This window comes from Microtus oregoni, unplaced genomic scaffold, assembly GCF_018167655.1.
Source record: "Microtus oregoni isolate MIOR12 unplaced genomic scaffold, Mior012 000072F_ref0000427, whole genome shotgun sequence".
In the NCBI taxonomy this organism is placed as follows: domain Eukaryota; kingdom Metazoa; phylum Chordata; class Mammalia; order Rodentia; family Cricetidae; genus Microtus; species Microtus oregoni.
In genome coordinates, this window is record NW_024543979.1 from 777,023 (window position 1) to 804,052 (window position 27,030).

The following is a 27,030-nucleotide window of genomic DNA, read 5'->3' on the forward strand; positions in this document are numbered from 1 at the left end:
AGCCTGCGGGTCGGCTCTGCAGCACCCACGGGTGGTCCCGCCTCCTCCCCTGCCAATCAACCGCTCCTCGCGCCTGCGCGGAGCGGCGGCCGGGCTGCGGCGAACGGTTAGAACCCGCGAGCCCGGTCTCTCACTGGCCGGCGGGCTATGACGATCACCTACAGCTGCGTTGCTAATGGCCGGGCGGTCCTGGCGGAGCTGGCCTTGACCGGCGGCTCCTATCAGGTACCTGAGGGTTCTGCTCCTCGAGGGTCGGGACGCGGGGTGATCACGGAGGACTCTGGGGTCGGAGGCCCCGCCCCCGCCCCAGCGCTGACTCCTCGGCGGGAGCCGCGCGTGCGCCGCCCAGGGGTTAGGCCTGGTCCTGCACGCGGGCGCCTGGCGGTGATTTCTAGCCATCTCCAACGTGACCCAACTCTTAGATTTTCCCTCTGCCCAGAAATAACCGGCAGTTCAGCACACACTTAGTGACTACGTAGTAGTTGCACAAGCCCAGCGTCATGAAAGAGAGGGCCACCCCGACAGCGCAGCTTGGCATCCCAGTACTCAGGGTGGTGAGGGCCATGAATTTGAGGTCAGCGTGGACTTCATAGACGCGCTCAAAAAAAAAAAAAAAAGAGACAGCACAAAGAGTAATGCAATGTTAGAGCACTTGCCCATAGTATGGGAGGATGAGTTTAGTCCCAGCACACACACACACAGTTCCCCTATAACTTGCCAGATGTCATCTAATATTGTATGTATTGTATCTGGACCTTAGATCCATACAGTTTTCCCAGAGGGTAAAAAGTGTTTGGCTGGAGATAGACACAACCCATGAAGATGATATGGTTATAGTCTATAAATCGACTCTAAGGTTCTGAGCTAAGGCACTCAAGGTACGGGTGTAGAAGTGTGGCAGGTCCGGAAGAAACCTGGTAAATGCCCTCTAGCGTTGACACTTGACTGAATATGTGGAATGAGGGCTGTAACTGTGCACAGGACGATTCTTGCGTCTTTCTTTGGCAGCGCTGAACAGCAGAGGGTACATAGAGAAGGATAGGACTAGGGGACTCAAAGGCAATGCAGAAGGAAGGCGACAACATGCCAAATCGTGTTGCTTGTTAAAAATTCAACACATCGTATATGTTTATTTTTCTGCCTCATTTCTGGAAGCCAGAATGGGTTCAGGAGGTCATGGATGTGTTAGTCTAGTACCCGAAAGTCTGGGTCTGGCACCGGAAATGAGAGTCGTGTGTCAGGCTGCCCGGAAGGTGCGCAATGAGAGAAGGGAAAAGAGAATCCTCAGAGCGCGAAGAGGTGGGTGACTGCCACTGGGTTAGACAACAGAGAGACGTCTGAGGGTCATACTGAGGCCAGACTGCTTCGGGCCAGCTGATAGGAAAAGAGGAACTTAGGATGGGGAGACCCTTTTGTCTGAAATTTATATAGGAAATGGAGGAGAGTAGAAACTGGAAGAAGCATGACCCAGGAGGGTGGGTCCTCAGTTGTTTATATGGAGACATTCCCACCTATGTGACCTTACAGAAAGAATAAGACGGGTCAAGGCCATTGGTGGAACAAGGCCTGAAGGGGCACAACTGGCCAGCAAGACATGAGCTTGGCCAGAGCAGCACCCTCTTGCTCTGAGAGGAAGGAGGGGGTGTGGGTGTGGGGTATTCGCTCAGCCTCCTCCTAGAGTTCGTCCCTTTGCCAGTCCCTAACATACTGGGACTCCTTCTTAGCGTCACACAGACACCAATGGCGCCTTTCCACTTCAGTTACATCCTTTCGGAGTCAGATGGCCTCATAACAGAAGTCAAACAAAACTAAATCTCCCTTCTGCAGGTGTTTCTTCATATGCTTCCAGTCTTGTTGAGTTTCCCTCCTGAGACACTCAGGTGGGGACTGGGAGTTGCCCTCCATCTTCTCCCGTTTTTTTGTCTTCACATCTGTTCATCTGGCACCTCTATGCGCTCTCTCTCTCTCTCTCTCTCTCTCTCTCTCTCCCTCTCTCTGAACCATATCTTCATTCCAGCCTTAATTACTTCTTACCAAGCTTACAGAAATGCCTGTTGACTTGTCTTCCTCAAAGGCTGCTTCCACAGTGCTGCTCAGGTGATTGTTCCCCCAAATACCTGCAGTTGGGCCACCCTCCCGCTCACCATATTTGGCAGCGCCGACTGCATTCAGAATAAAGCAAGCACTCCTCCCATGGGCAGTCAGGCCCTCCTGAATGGCTGGGCTCCCCCCCCCCCCCCCCCCCCGCTCTCTCCTTCCTTTATGCAATTGCCCTGTCCTCTGCTACCTTAAACTTCATGCCGCTTTCTCACCACTTCTTGCCCCTCTTCCTGGAGACCACTTTTCTCCACTTTGGGGCAGTATAATCTCATCTGTTCTTTGGGAGTTTTCTCCCTTTTCCCATGACTCTGTGCCTAGACTAACTGGAGTCTTTCTGCCAAACAACGAAGCTGAACTGGAATCTTCTTTCCTTTGCTGTCTCTGCCATCAAACTTCAGGACAGAGAATGTTTCATCTCTGTCTCCCCAGTCGAATCCAAAGCCTAACAAACAGTGAGTCCTCAACACGCCTTGTTAAGAGGAGAGAGCTGTCAGGAGTGTCATAAGGCCTCTCTTTTTAAGCACATAGGAGGTGAGAACACAGAAGAGGGGGCACCCCGCAATCCAGGATTTGTAAATTACAGGTGCGGAATGCCTGCTGTGCCTGCTGTGCCCACAGCTAACCACAGAAGGCAAACTACAGCCCAGAGATTCAAGAGACAGTTACAATTAGAGGGAGGAAATGATATCATGGCTTCCCTCAGTGCCAAAGATATTCTCTCTCTCTCTCTCTCTCTCTCTCTCTCTCTCACACACACACACACACACACACACACTATTTGAAAAAAATAGTAGCAAACTTAATCACAGAAGCTAACCAACCACTGTTGTGGGACTCTGAGGTTAGACTGGATTCTGGAAGTCATGTGCTCAGTCTTCATTCCTCCCTGAAGGAAACCGACCCAGGCCACTCAGCGGCTCTGCAGCATATGAACTTCCAAACACAAGAGCCCCCTTTGTCACATGCTCGGTCTCATGGGGTCATTTGTTTTCGGTCTTGTTGTGATATCATAGTTTATATTGTGCAAAAGAAACACCTGAGGGGAGCTAGAGAGGTGTGTTTTATTGCTAATAGTAAAACAACAGAAAAGGCTATATTCCTTTAACTTTTCAGGTGTCTTAGGAAATTCTGTCCTAGAAAACGACTCCTTGACATCTCAGGCAGTAGCAATTACTTTCTACCATGAATAGGCTTTACTCATCCATAAAAGTTTCTATTTTAAGTGTTAGTTTGTAGGAAATGAGAAAGTTAATTAGGAGTGCGGCTCTCTAGGGCTGCCCGGGTAACTTTCAGATCCTCTCATGCTTCTAAAGTAAAAGCATGGGATTCCACTTCATGCGCTCTAAGGTGTTCAGCGCAATTATAGTACCTTAAGCTTTCCCCCGAGGAACCACCCTTATAAGGAATAGGCAGCTGCAAGATTTCTTGGCAAATACTAGTTTTTAAAGAGCGATGAATAGGGCTGCCGAGATGGCTCAGTGAGTAATGGCACTTGCTAGCAAGCCCAATGACCTGAGTTCAACCCCTGGAGCCCACCTAAGGTAGAAGGAGAGAACCAGCTCCCAAAAGCTGCCCTCTGCACTCCACATGAGAGCCACTCAGAGCAACAGGATGCACCCCACAGATGCACACAGATAATAAATAGTTGTTTGGTATTGAGGGAATTATTAACTTTGAGAATAGAAGTTTGCTAAGTGTATTCAGAGAGTAAGAGACAGAGTTTGGGACCGAGGAGATGGCTGCGGGGATAAAAGCACTTGCTATGTAAGTGCAAACACCCGACTTCAGATCCCCAGAACTCAAGCAGAAGCCATACACACAACTTGAGAACATCTGTAATCACTGTGCAGAGATGGGAGACAGAGACAGGAGCATCCCCAGAAGCTCACGTGTGTCTCTGACATACATGCTGTGATAGTCACATACACACAAATGCACACATGCACATGCAACTTAAGAGTGTGTGCAAATGTATGTATGAGATGTATATGCTTCTGTGTACGTGCTCAGAAGCCAGAGGAAGGCATCAAATATCCTATCATTGCACCTTCTACTTTTTGAGGAGGGGTCTCTCCCTGAACTTGGAGTTCACATTATTTCAGTGATCCATAAGGATCCCCCTTTCTCCCTCTTTTGTCCCCCAGCACCCATATGGGCATACCTAGGATCATTCCTGGCTTCTTACATGAATGTTGAGATCTGAATTCGGTTTCTCTTGTGTGCATGAGTACGCTTAACAATTGAGCCATCTCTCCAGCCTCAAAACATTTCACATGTAGTTTTTCTCAGTAACTGACATTGGAAAGCTACTTGAGGGATTGGGGATTTAGCTCAGTGACAGAGCACTTGCCTACGCCCTGGGTTCTGTCCTCAGCTCTGAGGTTGGGGAAAAAGACACAATACTTGATTGGCTACTGTTTCCTAGCCTTAAAGCCAAACCTAAGATCTTTCTGTAAAGATATGATTATCTAGTTTTCCCCCGACATCTTAGGGAGGCTGCAGTGGTTGTCACCACTCTCCGAGCTTCATCACAACGCCCAAGGATGACAAGAAGAAGAAAGATGCCGGAAAGTCGGCCAAAAAAGACAAAGACCCAGTAAATAAGTCCGGTGGCAAGGCCAAAAAGAAGAAGTGGTCCAAAGGCAAAGTTCGGGACAAGCTCAACAATCTAGTCCTGTTTGACAAGGCTACATATGACAAACTCTGTAAGGAAGTGCCCAACTATAAACTTATTACTCCAGCCGTGGTCTCTGAGAGACTGAAGATTCGCGGTTCCTTGGCCAGGGCAGCTCTTCAGGAGCTCCTTAGTAAAGGGCTTATCAAGCTGGTTTCAAAGCACAGAGCCCAAGTAATTTACACCAGAAACACAAAGGGTGGAGATGCCCCAGCTGCTGGTGAAGATGCCTGAACAGGTTCAATCAGCTGTACGTTTGGAAAAGTAAAACTTTATTAAATCAAAAAAAATATTTGATTATCTAATGCAGCCTATTATGCACATACTTATATATGTACATATAACATATTTTGCACATGAAATACACATATTTCATGGCATCTTGCCTCTTATCACTCATGAGTCATATCAATTAATTCTCTTAGGAAGAGGGTTTTTCTTAATAAGCCAACCAGAACATTGGTAATTTTAGAAGGAAAATACTGACTAGAGTCCTCCATAAAATAAAGGTTGCCTTTTTCCTAGGAAGCAGCGGCAAAGGTGCTTAGACAGGTGCTTCTGAAAGCCGAACCCGCGACCATAATCCAAATAGGAAGGTAAGGAACACCCTATCATGAGTCTTCTCTTAACAGCTATGATTCCAGCTAATGGTTCTAATGATGACGTGAGGAGACTAGCAACCGTACACACGATTGCCTGGCCTCACAGGAAGGGGGAAAGCAGAACATCACCAATGGAATGATAACTGCCGAATTCAGGGTACCTGCTACCTGTGTAGAGGGAGGGGAGGGCGACATCACGGCATCCGCAGAGTCCTAACTGGAGGTGGAGCTGAAAGAGGGCTCAGGTGGTTTTGGTGTACCTATAACATTTCATTTGCCCGAACAAAAGAAACTTCTACTTTAAAATATATTTAGTAATGTCAATAAGATAGCCACCATCATTAAGTTTTACTTGGGATATTATATATATTCTAAACCAGTATGAAACTGTAGTTAAGACACAAGCGGGTGAGTCAAGAGCATTTGTTATTTTAAGTCACTTGTTGCTGTTGATGTTGTTGTTGTTGTTGTTTGAGACAGGGTAGCCCAGGCTAGCCTTGAACTCATGGCAACTGTTATGCCTCAACCTCCCAAGTGCTAGAATTACTGGTGTGGGCCACTTGATCAGTCTTTCAATATTTTTTAATGAGTTTATTTTAACCTGTTCAAAAAAAGAAGTATGTAACACAAATAATAAAAATCCAGAGACAGAATTTGGGGTTCAACCCAAAAACCAGAAAAACAAAGCAACCAAGCCACTAGAGAAGTCTTCCCTCTACCAAGGCTGAGTGACGGCACACTAGGCCTCTAGTGCTGGGATTAAAGGCATGTGACTCCCCAGTACTGGGATCAAAAGTGTTGCCACCACCACCTGGATTTGCTTCTGTATTAGTCTTGTGTAGCCCAGGGGGGGGCCTTGAACCCATAGAGATCCATCTGCCTCTGTCTCCCAAATCCTGGGATTAAAGATGTGTGTCACCATTACCTGACCTCTAGTGGCTTTAGCTTTGCCTCTGGTCTTCAGGCAAAATTTATTTATTAAATACAAGCAATATACCCCTACACAGTTACAAAGAACAAATTCAGACCAGGTGGCACTTGTGGTCCCAGCTGCTCAGGAGGCTGAGGCACAAGTTCTTGACCTAAGCCCAGGAGTTCCAGACCAACATGGGTAACTTAGCAAAATCTATGTTCAACAACAACAATACATATATATATATATACACATATATGTATATATTATATTATATATACACATATATACAATGTAATGTATATATTACATTGTTTTGTTTATATATATATATATATATATATATATATATATATATATATATATAATTTTTGAAGTAGCTACCCAGCCTAAAAAGCAGTACCTCCCCCATTGTGTGTTTGGTCCCATCCACTCCCTCCTCCCTCCCTGAATACCAGCCATTGTTTCTACTTCCGTCAGGGTCACAGTTTCTTCACTGCCTCTGTACCCCAAAAATGCACCCTCTGTGACAGGCCAGTCCTGCCTGCTTCCAGTTTCATTTAAGCTCCTTCCATCCCTTTCCTTTCAGATTAATGTTAAAGAATTTACAGTTTCCCATAGTCTAGGTTTGCTGACTGCTCACACAGAGATCACCAGGCTCCAGGCAGCTGGTTCCAGAGGCTCCATCTTCAGCAAGACCATTAGTGCTCGATGGTGTATACTGACTTATTACATTTCCGTTTGAGATGTTAGCAACCATCCGCAGTCAGTTCCTAGTACCTAAAACTTGTATCTCTGATTCTTGTCTCTCCTGTATCTACATCCAATCTCCCCGCAAATCATGTTCTTTTCCCTTCCTAATAGGAACCAGCCCACCGTCATCTTTATCTGGGCTATGCAATACAAAGTCATTCTTCTCATTTTGTTTCATTTCTAATGATTGTGCCTTTAAAAGCCCTCACTGAGTAACATAAGTGTGCTTTCAAAGTGAAATCCACAAAACAAGTTTCCTTTCAGAGTCTAATTCTTGTCCCTGTTTTTCTACCCACTTCTCTCTTCCTCCCTCTAGGTAGGTAAGCACTTTGAACGAGGTTTGGGTTTGTAATTTCCTTTTGTTTTTCTTTTTCTTCCTCAAAGAAATGCTCCTTTAAGAATGTATTATGTAAGGAGCAAAAGCATCCATACTTGTATCATTGTAGCATGTGCAAGCGGGATTTAACGGTCTTGTGTCAGGCAACATACATCCTAGATACCAAGTATTTGCATTTGTAAATGTTAAAAATAGCCTCCAGGTGTTATTCACAATATTCTAAGCATAAATTTAAAATATCTCTTCTCACATTGGGTGTCACAATATTTAAAGCACACCTGTGAAGCAGATTCTTCCAAAACCATTAAACATAAACCAGATATGGCAGCTCATGCCTGAAATCCCAGCACTGGAAGAGAGGGTGGGAGCATGGAGAGTGAGGGCTACCCTGGGTGACACATTTATTCATACGGGCTGTTTCTTGATTTTCTCATAACACGTGTATCCCCACTTTAATATTTGGCCAGATCCGCTGCCCATTAGCCATCTGGAGATTCTTTATTCAAAAGTCTGGGTCTAGGCACCAAGCAGAGTCATGGAGGTGCTCCCCCAGAGCATGGCTGCAGCCTAGGAGCTGGTGCTGTCCGGGCAAAGTGTGCTTTAGCCAACTGTGACAAGTTTGGCTCTCCTCTCCCCAGCTGTCCTGTCCTCTAGACTACTTGGCACTATTAGTTCACAGCTTAAAATTCCAACCCATCGTGATGGAAATCCAGGAAACGCAAAACTATGTCTACCTAAAAATGTACAGAGAGTAAAGTCAGTGGGCACAGTATTTCTGCTTGTTACTTGTCTTTCCAGGTATAATAGTACATGCCTATAACCCAAGCATTCGGGAAACAGCACTGTCAAAGATTTGAGGCCAACATAGGCAGCAGAGCAAGTGGGAAGTCAGCCTGGACTACTTATCAAAGTCCTATCTAAAAGAGCAAAAGTTACATGTAAATTAGTATATAGTTTTTATACCACAGTGACAGCTCGTAAATGACAAACAAGTAATTCGGTGTGTTGTACTTAACTTCTTCAGTATTATAAATAGATGCATTCTTTTCAAAGCTATGTCTACCATACTCTCTTTATTGATGGAATCACTTATTTATGTGCTACAGACAATGACTTGGATACTATGGCACCATCTGCATTTCTTAAAAAAGTAAGTAACTGTCTGTACTGCTGTGCTGATATTTTAAGCTGCTGTACTGACTTAGAGACTTGATGTCTCCTGGTTCCTTAAAGCCCTGAACTCAGAAATAGTGTCACAAAGACCCTCCACTGAAATCCATTAGAACCTCTCCTTACAGTCATTTTATTTTCAATCTCAAGAAAAAAAATTAAACAGCCTGGATGGAGAGGGGAGGGCCTTGGACTTCCCACAGGGCAGGTACCCTGCCCTCTCTTAGGACTGAAAGGGGAGAGGAGGAGGGTGAGTAGGGGAGCAGGAGGGAAGTGGGAGGAGGGGAGGAAGAGGAAATTTTGAATGTTATTATAGTAATAAAATTATTAGAAAAAAGAAATAGCACATATAACTCACAAATAACTATATTCATAGGGATGTCAGTGGCCAAAATTTTTTAGAATAATACTCTAAAGATACTTGTGTTATAGTATATAAATAATTATAGGAGCTAAATGAAATAAATATCAACTTTGGTTTTCATTTCATATATGCAGGCAGTGTATTTCATCCACACTTCCCACCCTCCAGCCACTCCTAGACCCCCCAGCCCATTACCCACAAGAAAGTTGTTTTTAAATAAAGATATATTATCTCTAGGGAAAATTTTAACAGAACTGCTAGCAAATACCAACTACGGTAAAGTGAGACTTTATCCATTTCTGAGAGGCTAATTGCCTCAGATATCCCCTGTTGCTCCAAGGCTGAGGTCAGTCAATAAGAGACTTCAGAAAAGGCAGTCTAAAGACATAAGCTAAGCCATTGTCCTGGGAATTTCTATGGACGCTTCTTATTTTTATTTTTTATTTATTTTTATTTTATGTGTGTCAGTCTTTTGCCTGATTGTATATACATGCACCACATGTGTGCCATCCCCATGGAGGTCAGAAGAGGGCACCAGATCCCCTGGAGTGGTAATTGCAGATGGCTGTGAGCCACCATGTGGGTGCTAGGAACTAAACCTGGCTCCTCTGCAAGAGTAGCAAGTGTTCTTAAGTGCTGACCCATCTCTCTAATCCCTGTTTCTTATTTTTAAAAGTAAATGTTCCCAATCTTCAAATTTATATATTACCAAATATATAAACAAGATAAATATTTTAATAAAAACATTGACTCCTTTAGTTCCTCCACGGTTACTAATAGTTCTTGTCCCGTCACTCTTATGAATCATGCACACATTTCATCTGTTCGGAGCACAAATAACATTGAGACAGCTCCCATGGTCACTGTATGTAAAGTAAAGGGAAATTCTCTCTGTATTGATAAACGCTGGAGTTCAGAGAGTAAAGCATTTTAGTCATTGAACTGAATACCCCTAATTTTTTTCTCTCTGTCCTTTACAAAACGTCCCAATTTTACTGCCCTTCTGAACACCAGGTGACAAGAAACTGCTAAGCAGGTTGTTTTTACCAGTACTTCTGAGAGTACACTGTTAAGTGCAAACAGTTGTCAGGATTCTTTTTGAGGTGCTGAAACTTCTTATAACTAACATTTGATAGAAAAGGAATGGCACTTGGCACCATTTTGTGATTTCTGAGTCAATTTTGAAGACAAGGGCAGGAGAAAAACAATGATAGCACCACTTGGAAAATGTCAAAGGTTTCCCCTTTCCGTGTCCTTGGATACCAATGGAAGAAGGGAATACCTGCAGTCAAATTGTTCGAGTCTCTGGTTTGTCCTAGAACCTTAGATAAGCCTGAGCCATACACAATGTTCATAATTACCATGTCTTAAAGTGGAAAGGATGCCCTGCCACCAAACAGCTCATGTTTCTGCCATGTTTTGCTTCGAATGAACATTGACTCTGTTGTCCTCCACTTGGCATTAGCCATGCAGGTTACATATTCCATTAATTTCTCCAGGTTAGTGATATTTTTACGAGAAATCCTCTGATGTCACAAGAACGTTTTTTCCCTTCAAATGCACCTGCTACAGATTTTCAACAAATACTAGCACAGCACATGGTACGTACCTCAACTTATATCCTAAGCTCATCAGTGCTACTGACGAGCTGGTCCTAAGAGTGGGAGGGAAGGGTGAGAACTGTCTGTAGGGTGCAGAGGTTCACACCGGGGTTTCCGCAGAGCAGCAGGAAACAAGTGTCATGCTGCCGGGGAATTCAGCATTCTTATACTCAGCCATTTCAGAAACAGCAAATAAATACAAATATACGTATTTGCTTATTTTAGTTTAAAAGTAAGAGGATAAACCAGAAATGCATAAATGGATGCCTGGATGGGACTAGGGAAAGAAGGGTTGAGCCATCAGAGAGAGAAACAAGGTCTCCCTGTGTCAAACCTGTGTTGAAGGCTGGAGAGAAGGCTTAGCAGTTAAAAGCACTGGCTGTTCTTCTAGAGGACCTGAGTTCTAGTCCCAGCAACCACATGGTGGCAGACAACCATCTATATGGGATCTGGTGCCCTCTTCTGGCATAAAGTTGTACATGCAGAGAGAGCACTCATATACATAAAATAAATAAATCTTAAAAAAAAAAAAACCTGTGTCTAAACTTGACCTTTTAACCATGTGAATGTTTTATATAATTATTAAATACTATCAAATTAAAATTTTAAAACTTCTCCGTGTTTGTGAAATAAAATGTTACTAAAGGGCAAATACTCTATAATTGCATTTACATGAGATACCAAGAATAGTTAAATCGCTTGAAATAGAAAGTGGAGTGTAACCTCACAGGATGGAGAAAGGGGAGCGGATGTCAGTTGACGTTGACATATATGTATGTTCAGTTCAGGACAAATGAGAAATCTACATATGAACAGTGATTTTCATTACATAACAGTAAATGCACCGAAGCCACCAAACCACACACTTGAAATAGTTACACAATAGAAGAAAAGAAGAAGGAGGATGGGAAGGAGAGAAGGAAGAAGAGGAGGAAGAAGAGGAAGAGGAGGAGCAGTAGCAGCAACAAATAATGTCACCATAGGAATTAGTAAGCATCTCTCAGTGATGACCGTTAATGTAAATTGCCTCTGTTTAGACTGCCTAACTAGATTTTAAAACTAGGTCCAGGGGCTAGACAGATGGCTCAGAGGTTAAGATCACTACCTATTCTTCCAAGTCTTGAGTTCAATTCCCAGCAGCCACATGGTGACTCACAGCCATCTATAATGAGATCTGATGCCTTCTTCTGGCAGGCATGCATGCAGATAGAACACTGTATAGACAGAACATAGTAAATAAATCTTTAAAGAAAAAAACTAGATCCAACTGTTGGAGGGAGCCTGCTTGTTCATTCCAGCCGCCCAGAACCAAAATAACCACACAGAAACTATATTAATTAAAACACTGCTTGGCCCAGTAGCTCTAACTTCTTATTGGCTAACTCTTACATCTTTGTTTAACCCATTTCTAGTAATCTGTATATTGCCACGTGGCAGTGGCTTACCAGCAAAGTTTCAGCATGTCTGACTCTGGTGGCTCCATGGCGTCCCTCTCTCTGCCTTCCTTCTCCCAGCATTCAGTCCAGTTTCCCCCGCCTACCTAAGTTCTGCCCTATCAACAGGCCAAGGCAGTTTCTTTATTCATTAACCAATAAAAACAACAAATAGACAGAAGGACCTCCCGCACTAGTCCAGTTCTCTGTGGCCTCTAGGAAATACCGGTAAAGACCCTCACAGACCGAGAGGCATAGGTAGAAAACAATCTGTCAAGCAAACGGAAATTGAAGAAAAGCTAGCATAGCTTTCATCAGATAGAGCAGACTTCAGACCAAAATTAACCAGAAGAGAGAAGATCACTGCATATTAATAAAGAGATCAATTCATCTTCAGAAGATATAAGAATTATATACGCACAAAATGTTAGCAGTCCCAATTTAATGAAGTAAATATTAATAGACATAATATAATAATAGTGACTTTATTACCCACTTTTATCTCTAGATACATCATCCAAACTAAACACTGACAGAGACCTTAGACTCTATGGTGACTGCACCACAGATACACAGAGAAACCCTGTCTCAAAGGAAAAGGACGTACTCTCACATCTTTCCCATCACAGCGCCATCTGGACATCAATAAGGAAAAGAAAACAACACAAAGACATGGATATTGAACAATACACTCTTGAATAATCATTGAATAAATCATAAAGGAAGTCTTTAAATTCTTAGAAAAAATCAAAATGAAATTATAATTACCAGAATCTTTGAGACATAGCTCAGACAGTTTTAAAATATTTTTAAATTTTATTTATTTATCAGTGTTGGGGCTTGTGTGTGCCTACAAGCACTTGGCCAGTAAGCCAAACTCTGAGGCAATTCTAAGAAGAAAGTTTATATCTGTATGCTCACACTGAAAAATGGGATCTCAGTGAGGTGGCTAAGCAGATAAAGACACCTGCCAGCAAGTCTGAAGACCCACATTCAGCCCCCAGCACTTACACAGTGGAAGGGAAGAACCAACTCCTCCAAGTTTCCCTTTGACCTCCACATGTGCTGTGGTGCATACTCTCATACAAACAAACAAAATGTAGTTTAAAACTTGAAAAATCATCACAAATAAATGACGTGTGTGTGTGTGTGTGTGTGTGTGTGTGTGTGTAGATCATGACACTAGAAAGGGAACTTTAAAGGGGGAGGAAAATGTCTTAATGGAAAAGGCTCCTGGAGGACAATTAGATACATGTGGTAACAGGAAAGCAGATTAGAAAGGGACTCATGGGAGGAGTTGAGATGGAGACCCAGCTGGAGGTGGGGAAGGGACAAATAATAACAGAGTTTAATGACACATTTATGAAGATGTTATGATGGAGCCCAACTTCGTATGCTAGCCCAAAACAGTAATTAAAAAATAAAATTCAAAACAAAGACAAAAAAGAAAAAAAGATATTCCTCAGTTTATAAATGTGGTAAGCCTGCCTCAAGTAATGCTAGCAGCAGTGACATCTATGTGGGAACAGGAGTCACTCTGCCCAGGGACCTGTCTGTCCTGAGGGCAGAGTGACAGCCAACACGCTAGAGGAAAGAAAGCAAGCCACACACTTAGCTATGAAATGGCAGGGAAGATGGGGAACATGGCTGCCAGACAAAGGAGGGTGTGAGGTTCAACTGTTAATGTGTTAGGATGTCCCCTGAATAGGAAAGAAGCTGGGGCATTGGGTTACATGAAGATTAAGGACAATAACGAAGCTATGCAATGTCATATCAGCTACAGACTGGACTGGCCAAAACTCCTACGCCAAGTCAGCAAGGATTGTCTGAAGTCTTGTTTCAGAATAGTTCATGTTGCCATAGTTATTTGAAAATGTCAGGTAAAAACTGCATAAGTTATTTCTGGTGGAAATGAGAGAAAAGAAATGACATGGAAGAACATAAAAATCCGTATTAGTGAATGAAAGGAGCCACTGGGAGAAGGCTGCATTCCTTGCTGTCCAAATCATGACACTCCAGAAACCATGCACCTAAGAGCACTGTGGGGACGGAGGTCAGAGGGCTTCACTAGCCATAAGACTACCAGGTATGGGGCTGGAGAGATGGCTCAGTGGTTAAGAGCATTGCCTGCTCTTCCAAAGGTCCTGAGTTCAATTCCCAGCAACCACATGGTGGCTCACAACCATCTGTAAAGAGGTCTGGCCCCCTCTTCTGGCCTTCAGACAGAATATTGTATACATAATAAATAAATAAATAAATAAATAAATAAATATTAAAAAAAAACTACCAGGTATGATGTATTGGGCTGGAGAAATGGCTCAACAGTTAAGAAGATTTGATATGCTTGCAAGGATGCAGGTTCAGTTCCCAGCACCCACATGACAGCTCACAACTGTCTCAAGCCCCAGTTCCATGGCAGGCAAAGCACACATACACATAAAATGAAACAATTATTGTTTCAAATAGCGTATCTGTTTGTCCAGCCCACCAGACATGCACCACTGGGGACTGCACTGACTGATGTGGAGCAAAGGGGAGGTCATTGGGAGCAACAGAGGTTTCCTTACCTCAGGGGAACTAACTTGGGACGCCAGGGTCCAGCGTGATCAACAGCCACCACACCACTCCAGGCCAGTACCTTTCTGGTCCTTTGTCTCCAAAACTTGAAGAAAGAGTTTAATGGGCAATAGGAGAGTTTTAGAAAGAAGTTTGCTATTGATGGCACAAGAAGAAAAAGGTGAGATCAAGAGAAAGCAGTGTTCCTGGACAACAGGTGGGCCCAACAACTGGGTCGTCATGACAGCGGTTGTCTAGGGATTGATACGCCTTTTATTTACTTACTTGTTTCGATTGAGGTATGTGGAGTGAGCTGGTCAGTCTAGACCCACCCACAAGGTGTCCATGTACCTCTGCATCCCAGGTATCTAAAGTGGAGTTTTGGCCTGGCGGTGGTGGCACACTCCTTTAATCCCTGCATAGAGGAAGGCAGATCTCCGTGAGTTCGAGGCCAGCCTGGTCTACAAAGTGAGTTCCAGGATAGGCTTCAAAGCTACAGAGAGAGACCCTGTCTTGAAAAAAAATAAATGAATAAAATAAAAATAAAGAATAAAGTGGAGTTTCGATCATACCTTCACATACACCTTCCAGGAAGCGGGGCAAAAGGAGAAACATAGCAAGAAACCAGATTAAAGTCCACAGCACTTACGGCATTTCTGTCCTCCAGCCAGATCAGAAGACATTCCCAGCTTCTGTCCATGGACAAGAAGTAAGGTCCCTGTACCTAAAACTGCCAACACTTCCTACCTCCTGCCCATGCCATCGGTAAAAACTGGACTCTGGCTACCAGCTATGGCAAATGTCCCACACCATGCAGGATGTTGACAGTAAAAGAGGGTGTGTCTAGAGGAGCCAGGGAGTGCCAGGAAGCTGGATTTTACAGTGAGCATGAAATGTTTCTAAAAGTAAAGTCTGTGTTTTAAAATGATTAAATAAACCATTTAAAGAAAATCACCCAAGTCGGGTGGTGGTGGCACATGCCTTTAATCCCAACACTCCAGGAGGCAGAAGCAGGTGGATCTCTGTGAGTTCAAGGCCAGCCTGGTCTGCAAGAGCTAGTTCCAGGATAGGCTCCAAAGCTACAGAGAAACCTTGTCTCAAAAAAATGAAGGAAGGGGGGAAGGAAGGAAGGAAGGAAGGAAGGAAGGGAAATAAAAAGAAAATCACCCACTGTTTGTTGAATGGATTGGTGGGAGTTTCTCCCCTTTGCCTGTTTTTCTGTTTTGCAAGATTAGAATAGGACAATTTGTGGTTTAGTTGATTCCTTATAAAAATTAGTTGTGCCCTTGACAGTAATGTGTTTCACTAATACAAATTAAGTTTTTGTTCCATTTCTTCTGTGTAGATGGAATACAATAGAAATCAAAGTGACAACACAGTGTCTTCAGTGAAAAGTCAAGTGACTGACGTAAAAAACATTATGTTGAGAAACATAGATACAGTTTTAGAAAAAGAAACAGTGACCATCATCACTGAAGGAGCAGAGGACCCCCAGGCAACTGTAAGTAATTTGCATGGATGTTGACCTCCAGTGCCCCAAACCAGCAATGTTACTGACCTAGATACAGCTTGCTCAAGGCAAACACACAGAGGGCTAGTGTGAGACAATACTTTGTAACCAAAAGGAAAGAAAATGGAGTGCAATAGAAACAGTAAGGAATAATTTCAGGGCTGCCAGCTGGCTCACAGGTGAAGGCACTTGCTACCAAGCCTGATCACTTGAGTTCCACATGGAGTGGAGGAAAAGGTGGGAGTCCAGCAAGCTGTCCTATCCCTCACACTGGCCCTGTGGCATGCAGGTGCACACATTCATGCACATGCATGCACACCAAGTAAACAACCATTTAAAAACAACTGGAAAAATAAAATAAAAACAACTGGAGGGGCCGGTGAAATGGCTCAGAGGATAAGAGCACTGGCTGCTCTTCCAGAGGTCCTGAGTTCAATTCCCAGCAACCACATGGTGGCTCATAACCATCTGTAATGAGATCTGGTGCCCTCTTCTGGCCCACAGGGATACATACAGACAGAATATTGTATATATAATAAATAAATGAATCTTTAAAAAAATAATTGGATAGTAAATGACATTGAGGGATTATTACTAACTTTCAGGTGTGAAAAGAATGCTGTACTAATGGTTTTAAAAGTCATTGAGAAAGACTCATACTAAAATGTCATGGCTGCAATTACATCCTATCTGAGCATTTGCTTCAGGATAACTGGAGAAAGGATTGTAAATGAAGCGAAACTTGCCACACACTGATAACTACCAACACTGGTGCTGAGTCTCTGCAAGGGGCCTCGCCATGTCCTCTGTCAACTTTTATTTATTGGTGGGTATGCGCGGTACACAGATGTGTGTGGGGACAACCTGCCAGAGTCGGTTCTCTCCTCCACCCTGTAGTTTCCAGGGACTTGCCACCAGGAGTGTTCTCAACCCAGCATGCCAGCCACAGTGACAGCCTCACCTCCGCCTCCGAGTGAGCTGTGTTTTGGTTCTGGCCGCATTCACACTGAAATGACAGCTTGAGTAGTCACAGCAGAGGCCATGTGGCTCCATCCTTCATGGTGACACTGTTTACAAATTGTAGTAATAGGAGCGGTGGGGCTGCGTCCCCAGCACCCCGGCCGCCTGGCTAGCTTATACCCCGAAATAACAACACACAAACTGTATTCATTCAAATACTGCTTGGCCCATTAGCTCTAGTCCTTACTGGCTAATTCTGATATCCCGATCAACCCATCTCTAATAAACTGTGTAGCACCGGTCTTACCGGGAAAGATTCAGCATGTCTGACCTGGCGGCTTGCTTCATCGCGTCTGCCTCAGAGAGCAGAGCTATCGCGTCTGCCCGGGAGAGGCGAGCATGGCGCCTCTGAGCTTACTTCCTCTTCCTCCCAGCATTCTGTTATGTCTACGCCACCCACCTATGTTCTAACCTATAAGGGCAAGCAGTTTCTTTATTTAATTAACCAATGACCTTCCTCCATCAACAAATAGCAATGCTCCATTTCAAGTTCCGTTGACAAACTAGAGTCGGTAACCACAATCAAGATGGGAAGGAAAGCCTTTGGCATGGGTTTCACTGCTGCGCTTTGCCGCTGACTTTCCTGGCGCTGGCTCCAGGAAACCATGACACCGTGTTGTGCTCCTACAGTTTTGAACTGTGACACAAAATTGAGCTCTGTAGTCAGGCTTGGCAGCAAGGCCTTATCTATGAGCCATCTCATAGGTCCCAACATTTATTTTATACTGATGAAATGTAATGTACCTATCCTTTCTATAACATGGTCTTGTAGTTCAATCCTCCTTCTGAAATAGATCCATTTACCCTCTTCTAAAATGCCATTACTTCTTGTCCTTTGTTGTCTTGATTCTATCTTTTTATTAGCTTACAAAGAATTGGGCTTTATTACAGCATTTTTTAAACAAGCTTTGTGCCTATCGGTGCTTCTCTTCCCCATCCTCCCCTCCCTTGATGCCTCCACCCCGGGAGCTTCCTCCCACATTCGTGCCACCCCTTGTCTTCCCCATTCGGAGCTTTCTGCACTGTGAGCACTACTGTGTTAAATACTCCTAGAAATATATACCTTACCTTCGGACAAAATCTTTCTTTCTTTCTTTCTTTCTTTCTTCTTTTTTTTTTTTTGGTTTTTTTGAGGGGCGGGTGGGAGTTGAGACAGGGGAGCCTGTCCTGGAACTAGCTCTTGTAGACCAGGCTAGCCTCAAACTCACAAAGATCCACCTGCCTCTGCCTCCCAAGTGCTAGGATTAAAGGTGTGTGCCACCATTGCCCAGCTTGACAAAATCTTTCTAGGACAGTGGTCTGAATATTGTTTTTATCATGTTAGCTTTACAAAATGTTCTTGAACACTGAGCATGGTGGTGCATGTCTTTGATTTCAGCACTCAGGGGGCAGAGGTTGGTAGATCTCTGTGAATTCAAGGACAGCCAAGGTTCTATAGAGAGCCCCTGTCTCAAAAAAAAAAAAAGAAAAAAAAAACAAAAAACAAAAAAACAAGGGGCTGGAGAGATGGCTCAGTGGTTAAGAGCACAGCCTGCTCTTCTAGAGGTCCTGAGTTCAATTCTCAGCAACCACATGGTGGCTCACAACCATCTATAATGAGATGCCCTCTTCTGGCATGCAGGCATACACGGAGGCAGAATGTTGTATACATAACTGCACACACCTTTAATCCCAGCACTCGGAAGGCAGAGGCAAGTGGATCTTTGTGATTTCGAGGCCAGCCTGGTCTATAGCTCAAGTTCCAGGACGGGCTCCAAAAAGCTACAGAGAAACCCTGTCTTGAAAACAAACAAACAAAATATTTATAGATGCACACACACATATATCTATTTGGTCTACCATTGATGTGGGAGTGTCATATATCAATCTGTTGATTTCATTGGTTAAGCAATAAAGAAACTGCTTGGCCCTCATAGGTTAAAACATAGGTGGGAGGAGTAAACAGAACAGAATGCTGGGAGAAAGAAGCTGAGTCAGTGAGTCGCCATGATTCTCCCACTCCAGGCAGACGCAGGTTATGATCATTCCTGGTAAGCCAGCTCGTGGGCTACAGCAGATTATTAGAAATGGGCTAGTCCAGGTGCGAGAGTTAGCCTAGAAGAGGCTAGATAGAAATGGGCCAAGCAGTGTTTAAAAGAATACAGTTTCCCTGTAATTATTTTGGGGCATAAGCTAGAGCTAGCCACGTGGGCGGCCGGGTGCCGGGGACGCAGCCCCACCGCTCCTATTTCAACATACCATGGGTAGGTTTATTATTCATTTCTATCCTTTTTTGATTGTTTGTTGTTTTTTGAGACAGGGTTTCTCTATAACTTTGAGCCTGTCCTGGAACTAGCTCTTGTAGACCAGGCAGGCCTTGAACTCACAGAGATCCACCTGCCTCTGCCTCCCAAGTGCTGGGATTAAAGGCATATGTGGCCACTGCTCGGCTCATTCCCACCCTTTTGTGACTGTAACTAGCTAAGAGCAAATGGTTTGAGTGCTCTACTTGAAGCCTACATACTTAATGAGATATTTATCACAGGTTGGAATTCTTCTAATTAGTTATCTGTATGTGTATGTATACGTTTGTGCACACAAAGAAGCCAGAAGAGGCCACCAACTGTCTTCCTCTGTCACCTCTCTCCCTAGTCCTTTGAGGTAGGGTCTCTCTCTGCACCTGGGGCTCACTTTTTCTCAGGTAGGCTAGAAGCCAGCAGGCCCCAGTCATCCTATCCCCACCCCAATCCTCACAGAGCTGAAGTTACAGGGGTGTGTTGGACATGGGTGGTGAGAGCCCCCCATGATTGTGGGACACCCAAATGCTCCTAACCACTGAAGCATGTCTCCAGTGTCCAGAATATCATTTTCAAACGAAGGTAAAATGCACTTCGTATAAAATTAGCACTTTGAAAGTGTACAGGAAAATGACAGTGCATTTAGAGTGCTGTGTACCCTCACTTCTGTCTAGTTCCAAAACATTTTCTCCTCCCCTAAAAGGAAACCTCACCAAATAGTCACTACCCAGACCACAGGCGACTGCATTCTCCCGGTTCACCTGTTGTCCACATCCCATAAACCCGGGTCACAGACTGTGTTCTCCCGGCTCACCTGTTGTCCACATCCCATATAACCTGGATCACATACAAACTTTTCCACTTGTCTTCTTTCACCGGAGTGTTGCAGACTTGAGCTCTATTGATGTTGAAGCATGAGTAACTTCTTTACTCCCACAGAAAAATATTCCATTATCTTTACATTCCATATACCACAGTTTGTTTGTCCATCAGTGAAATTCATAAACATTTGGGGCTTTGTAGGTGTCGTTTTGCTTTGTGGTGCTGGAGGCAAAGTGAAGGCCTCGCATATGCCAGACTTTACCACTACACCATAGATGCAGTTCTTGGCTTTTCAAGACATTGTCTCACCGTGTCGCTTATGCTAGCCTCATGCTCAACATTCTTCCTGACTCGGCCTCCCAACTGCTAGAACTATAGTCATATGACATCACATCCTCTATTGTGGATAATGACTACTAAGTTTAAGTAATACATTTTTTAATACACTTGTCGTGTGTTGTGTGCATGCATGTGTAACACCACTGTACCTTTATGGAAGACACTTTTTTCCGTCTACCATATGGGGTCTGGGGATCAAATTCTGTGTTCAGATTTGGTGGCAGACGCCTTCACGTTCTGAACCATCCAGCTGACTCCATGGGTTCATTTCTTTATAGAACTATGTTCAGAATTGAAAACAGTCCTCAAATCATCTTTTTAATGCAAGGTCTCTATGTAGCCGTAGTTGTCCTGAAAGTCACTGTGTAGGCTTGGCTGGCCACAAACTCAGAGATCTGCTGGCTTGTCTGTCTCCAGAGTGCTGGGATTAAAGGGATGCACCACTACACTTATCTCCCAAATCATTTTTCCATATCCATGGGAGTCCAATTGCTAGATCACGTGGTCGTTGTTTAACTACCTGAGGGACTGCTGAACCATTTCCCACGGTACCGGAATCATCTCACCCCCTCAGCATTGGCCTCCTATCATGACCGCTGCTACTACCAGAGTGACTATGATGTCTTGTGTTATTATTTCAAATTTCCTTAATGGCAATGGTGTCACATGCCTTCTTGTAGGCTTGCTACCCTTTTGTGTGTCAAGATTACATAAATCACTGTTCAAATTCTTTGTGTTTAGAATCACATTGTTTTTGAAGCAGGATAGACTTTTTGAGGATGTCAAATCTTGGGAGTTGTGAGCTGCCATGTGGGTGTAGGACTTGAACCCAGATCCTCTGGAAGAGCAGTCAGTGCTCTTAAGCACTGAGCCATCTCTCCAGCCCCACAGGGTAGACTTTTAATGTGCATTTTTAATTCATTGGCCTTCAAACTTTTTCTGTTGTTTGGGCCAGAAAGTCAACATTGTGTCCCACCTTTCAATGCTCCCCAAAGAGGTATATCTTAAATGAGTACAGACTTACTTAAAGAGGAATACAAATACCAGCACAGGAAAAGGAGCTGATGAAGCAGCAAAAGGCCAACAGAAGGGACCCAAGGTCTAGGTAGAGGGAGCTCAGCCTAGAGAAACAGAGGTGGGAATTGAAGACCAGAAGAGGGCAGATGGATGGGCCCTGCTAACTACAACCGGTGCCCACAAAGCACGATGCCGGTCTGTTCCATCCTTTTCTTGTGCAGGCACAGAGTCAGGAGGCACATGGAGTACAAAGCTCTCACAGACGTGGGTCTCCGTGTCATCTGCACATTGGGTCCACGCTTTTAGAGTTTTGTAATGACTACAGCTTGTCTTTTAAAAAATGGTGTTTTTAACTGTTATGTGTGCAGTGTCCGCACGAGTGCAAGTGCCCACGGAGGCCAGAAGAAGGGTCAGACAACCCTGGAGTTCACAGGCACTTGCGTGCTGTCTCATAGGGGTGCTGGGATTCAAACGTGGGGCCTATGCAAGGAGTGCTCCTAACCACTGAGCCATCAATCCAGCCCGCACTACCTCACCTTTAGGATTGGAGAACCTGTAGCCAATGTAGCTACATGCCTGAGCTTCCAGTGCTTTCCCTCCGCAGACATCAAAGTCAAAAGTGACTTTCTGTGAGCAGCTGGGCAGTCCAGGCTTTGTGCCTCCGGTGACTGACCTTGCCTCAAGCATGAGAATCTCTATGTGGACAATCTGTTCAACAGTGAGCAGAAAAGACATCTTTGCTTATCAGCCCCTTCAGTCCCGGAGTAGGAGCACAGCTTTACTCTTCCCTGACTGGTAAAACCTAGTCTCCCGTGTGTCTATGTGTATGTATGTATACACACACGTGTGCACATGTCAGTGAGGAGCCGGAGACCTCCTCTGTGACTGGAGGTCTCTTGCCAGCAACAGCTGTGGGTGATGGGAAGGCCCCCGCGCTGTGAATGGGAAACATCAGAGGCTAAGTCTTGACGAGCGCAGCGAAAGAAACCCTGAGGAAATAGTCCACGTAGATGGAGTATGACAGATGAGAAGCCCAAGTTTCAGAAATATGTTTTCTTAAAAATGACCACTTTTTTGGTTACTTGAAGTAAACAAAAACCTACTTGAAGTTGGTCACTTGCAGTGAATATTGAGTGCAGCATTGTTGGTGAGAAGTAGTTGGATTCTGGATACATTTGTGAGATGTTAAAACTCCTAAAACCCTGAAGATGAGGTGAGAAAGTAAGCCCCGGGAACCTCGGTGCTTTGACTGAGTGGAAGGGGCAGCACTAGCAGGTTCTCACTGCTCCCCAGGCCCAGCTCTTCGCATGCTTTCTCCCAAAGCCAGCCATCTAATTAAGCTTATTTTATCTAGCATTTCTAGGTGATATTACTTGGAAAGATTGCAAGGAAACTTAATCCACCATATCAATGGGGCTATTTGCTTAATAGATGATAGTTCGTCTATCCTATGGCAATTGAGGTGGCACCTAAATCACAGAAAATATTGGCAAAAAAAAAAAAATACCCCAGAGATTTTATTTTACCTCACTGTCTTACCTTACAAACCCCAAGCTCATGTATACATTACATTTTCACTGGAGAAAAAAGTGCCCTCTTTTTTAAGCAGGTGGAATAGAAGCAGCTGAGAAAAACAGAGAATTTTACTGCAGCGGCTGCTTAGACAGGAGCTCCGTCTGATTTCGCGCTCACTCTTCTGCCTCGGCCTCCCAAGGGCAGTGCTTACAGGCATGCACACGCATGCTGCCATGCTTTACGACACCAGCTGGATCACAGACTGGTTCTCACAATGTTCGGTCTTGCTGCCTACACTAGTTTTGTCTCTTTTCTATCTTGTTTTTCTGTAAAGATTACATTGGTCTTTTAGAAATATATATATTTAAGCCTGGGCATGGTGGTGCACACCTTTAATCCCAGCACTCAAGAGGCAGAGGCAGGAGGATCTCAGCCTGGTCTACAAAGGGAGTTCCAAACAGCCAGGGCTGTTACACAAGAGAAACCCTGTCTCAAAAAACAAAAAGATATTTGAGGGGCTGAAGAAATGGTTTGGCATGTAAGAGCAGTTGTGACTCCACTCCCAGGAACAAAGCATTGACAAACAGGCAAAATGTTCACACACACAAATACAATGCAAAAATCCTTTTAGAAGTTGTTTTTTTTTTGTTTTTTTTTTTTTTCTTTTTTAGACAGAGTCTCATTGTGTGGCCTTAGCTGACTTGGAACCAGAATGGTTTTAAACTGAGTTCCTTCTGCCTGACGCCTGAGTGCTAGGATTAAAAGCATATGCCAGCAACCACTCTTAGCACACATGTGCAGGTGCACGTGGCAAGAGAGGGCATGGAGAGGCCGGAGGTAGACACCACCCATCTTCCTCCACTGCCCTCCACCTTATTTTTTTTTTTAAATATTTATTTGTTATGTATACAATATTCTGTCTGTGTGTATGTCTGCAGGCCAGAAGAGGGCACCAGACCTCATTACAGATGGTTGTGAGCCACCATGTGGTTGCTGGGAATTGAACTCAGGACCTTTGGAAGAGCAGGCAATGCTCTTAACCACTGAGCCATCTCTCCAGCCCTCCACCTTATTTTCTTGAGACAAGCTCTCTCACTGAACCAAGAGCTTACTTTTTGGTTGGGCTAGCTGGTCAGCAAGCTCTAAGGAGCAGCCTGTCCCCACGGCCCCAGTGTTAGTGTTGAGACAGGGGCTGCCCACCCAGCTCTGACATGCGTGCTAGTACCCTGACTGCTGAACAGTCACTTTATCACCGAGCCAGCTCCCTAATCCCTTATTTGACGTTTTAACAAAAGTCAGCTTTTCCTACAGATAAATAAATCTAGATCACACATTTTTGGACAGGTTAAATGTTTCCCTCCAGGTGTTCCTCGGACTCTAGTATAAAATACGCTGACTACTGAGGACTCCAGGCACATGTGTGTACTACATACGCTGACTACTGAGGACTCCAGGCACATGTGTGTACCACATACACACAAAGCACGGACACAAATACAATAAATCTGAAAGTGTAGAGACATTTCATTTGTACTTTCATAAATCAAGCTTGCCTGAAGATCAGGGAGTAAAACAGTCACCCTGGCCAGGCTTACAGACCAGGCAGTGGTGACACACACCTTTAATCCCAGTAACCACACTAGTTTGACATAGAAACCAGTGCACGCCCGTAATCCCAGCATTAGAGGATTATAAAATGGGAGGAGACAGCTCCCACACAGTCTCATGCTGAGATTCCTAGAGGCAGGATCACCATTTCAGACTGAGGTAGAGGTAAAAGCCAGTGGCTGGCTGCTTTGCTTTTCTGACCTTCAGATTGAACCCCAATATCTGTCTCTGGGCTTTATTAACTGTGCTACATAAAAGAATAACTAAAAAGCAATGTGAGACCAGGGCTAGAGCGATGGCTCAGTAGTTAAGACCACTGGCTGCTCTTCAGGACCAAGAGTTTAACTCTCAGCACCCACAGGGCGTCTTTCAGCCATCATAGCCGAGGCTCGGTATGATCTTCAAAAGCTCACCTCTACCAGCGTCCCAAAAGCTAGTGCCACCCCCAAGCTTCCAAAATAGCCCAACTAGCTGAGGAACAACTGTTCAAAACACGAGTCTGTAAAGGACATGGCAGGTTCAAATCCTAACAATATCTAATTATGAAAATCACAAGTAAATAACAATATTCTCATAGGGCGGTCATCTTATATGTGCGTGAGGATCACCTTCTTCTCAGTGATCTTCAGTCTGTGGCGCTCCACAGCAGGTGTTATTGTCGCCACTTAAACTGTCCATCAAATATTTAGCCTACTGTGCGCCATGCATTGTCCTACACAGAGAATGCAGCCAAACAGGCAAGTTACGCCATAATGCTTTCTCCTACCTAGCATCAAATGACATTACTTACTGAGTAACTGAACAACAAAGAAATGAGAACACGGGTGCTGGGAAGACGGCTCAGCAGTTACAAGTGTTTGCAGCTCTTCCGGTGGGTTCCAGCGCCTGTTACTTCCGCTCCAGGGAATTCAATGCCACACACAGACAAAAGAATCTTTAAAAACAGTTGAGAGCAAGATGTCTAGAACAAAAAGTCTAAACTGGGTTATGAGGAATCCTTTCAGTAAAAACATGAGGAAAAGGAAGATGAAAAAAACTCGCTGAAGGTTCCAGTGTGAATATTGTCACAGCTCAACACAGGCACCTAGAGCCATGGTGTTCCACTTTATAAATCCCTGGTCCTCATGACTGCTTTTGGAATTAGTTAAAATGCAACTATCAAATTAGCCTTCATTAAGTATTTGAGTGTGCCATTAAATTCAGACATGGAGAGAAAACTCTAAGTTTGTGTTTACTTCTATTTCAGGCTGAAGAATTTGAAAAGTCAAGAAAGACTCCCAAAAGAACATGGTGGAAGTGCTTCAAGATTGTCATCACCACGCTCACAGTCCTCCTCTCGGTCATTGTCATTCTTTTAAGCACACACGTGATACCCACTTGACCCTCCCTCCCTCCCTCCCTCCCTCCCTCCCAGGACTAATAAACGGTTCCATGGAATCAGAACTCTGCATCGGGAATTCTGAACTCGCCTGGTGGTGGAGAACTGGACCCTTGGTGTCTGTCCTCTCTCTTCCTAGCACAGCTTTGCCACTGTTGTACTTTCTCCTTGGCCCCCTCACCTTGAACACTGAGGCAGGCAGATCTACAAACCAAGTCCAGGCCACCAATCTACACCAAGAGTCTACTCATGCCTGTAATCCCGACACTCAGAGAGCAGGACTGCTGAAGTCCAAGGCTACCCCACGTTACAGCGTGTTCCAGGTCAGACTGGTCTTACAGCGAGTTGTTTCAAAAAGTAAGAACTTTAAAAAGCACAAACCCTGTATACATTATACTATAAAAGTTCAACTCAACTCTGCCACGCATCACCTGTGTCTCAGGGACAAGTTACACCCTGTCCTGTTCCTCACCTGGGGGCAGATACCAAATACACGTTTCCCACAGAGGTCATCATCTGTGTCATCTATTAGTAGTGGGTTACTGAACTAATGCCACTAATTACTGATATTCATACTGAAACCCATACCCAACCTTAAAATAGCCTTAGAAATAAGAATTTTAACATACGCATACAGCCTTATCTTTCATGTTTCATTTAAAATGAAAATTCAAACCATTATGTTTTATGAGGAAATCTTTTGTGTACAGGTCAAAAAAAAAAAAAACAAGTAAGCCATATTTTAGCAAGTCACAGGCTGTGCCTTTTCTGAGCACTTTGACTAACAGCCCCTTGTGGCTGCTTTAAATGGCAATTCATCCAGCAACCTCGTGTCCCCGAGACTTCTGACACAGCATCCAGCTCTGCTCTGCAGTTACTAACACCAATGGGAACAAAGGTCTTTTTCCTTTAACATTTATTCACGTGTGCCTGCAGAGGTCAAGGACCAGCTCTATGGAAGCTGATTCTCTTCCCACATACACATATTCCAGGATTGAACTCAGGTCATCAAACTTGGCAGCAAGCACCTTCCCCACACTGA

The 27,030-nt window shown here is 44.2% G+C and overlaps 1 protein-coding gene across 2 annotated transcripts; it reads left to right on the plus strand.

Moving 5' to 3' along the window:
- LOC121440992 (40S ribosomal protein S25-like) lies at positions 1-25,991 on the plus strand. Of its 2 annotated transcripts, XM_041642104.1 has the most exons (6): positions 1-225; positions 5,300-5,370; positions 8,433-8,529; positions 10,413-10,514; positions 15,849-16,004; positions 25,857-25,991. In XM_041642104.1, the coding sequence occupies exons 1-6, from the start codon at positions 148-150 to the stop codon at positions 25,989-25,991; spliced, it is 639 nt and encodes a 212-aa protein (XP_041498038.1). In that variant the 5' UTR covers positions 1-147. The 2 variants fall into 2 exon arrangements, with proteins under 2 accessions (XP_041498038.1, XP_041498039.1); XM_041642105.1 differs by lacking the exons at positions 5,300-5,370; positions 8,433-8,529; positions 10,413-10,514; positions 15,849-16,004; positions 25,857-25,991 and adding an exon at positions 4,592-5,024 and having other exon boundaries at positions 109-225.
- The last annotated feature ends 1,039 nt before the right edge of the window (positions 25,992-27,030 follow it).

What these genes read in the sequence shown, in the direction of transcription:
- LOC121440992 (XM_041642104.1), top strand. Translation starts at nt 148, where the DNA reads ATGACGATCACCTACAGCTGCGTTGCTAATGGCCGGGCGGTCCTGGCG. An exon ending in CATCTGCATTTCTTAAAAAA is followed by an intron (nt 8,530 to 10,412) that starts GTAAGTAACTGT and finishes TAATTTCTCCAG; the next exon opens with GTTAGTGATATTTTTACGAG. An exon ending in AAATACTAGCACAGCACATG is followed by an intron (nt 10,515 to 15,848) that starts GTACGTACCTCA and finishes TCTTCTGTGTAG; the next exon opens with ATGGAATACAATAGAAATCA.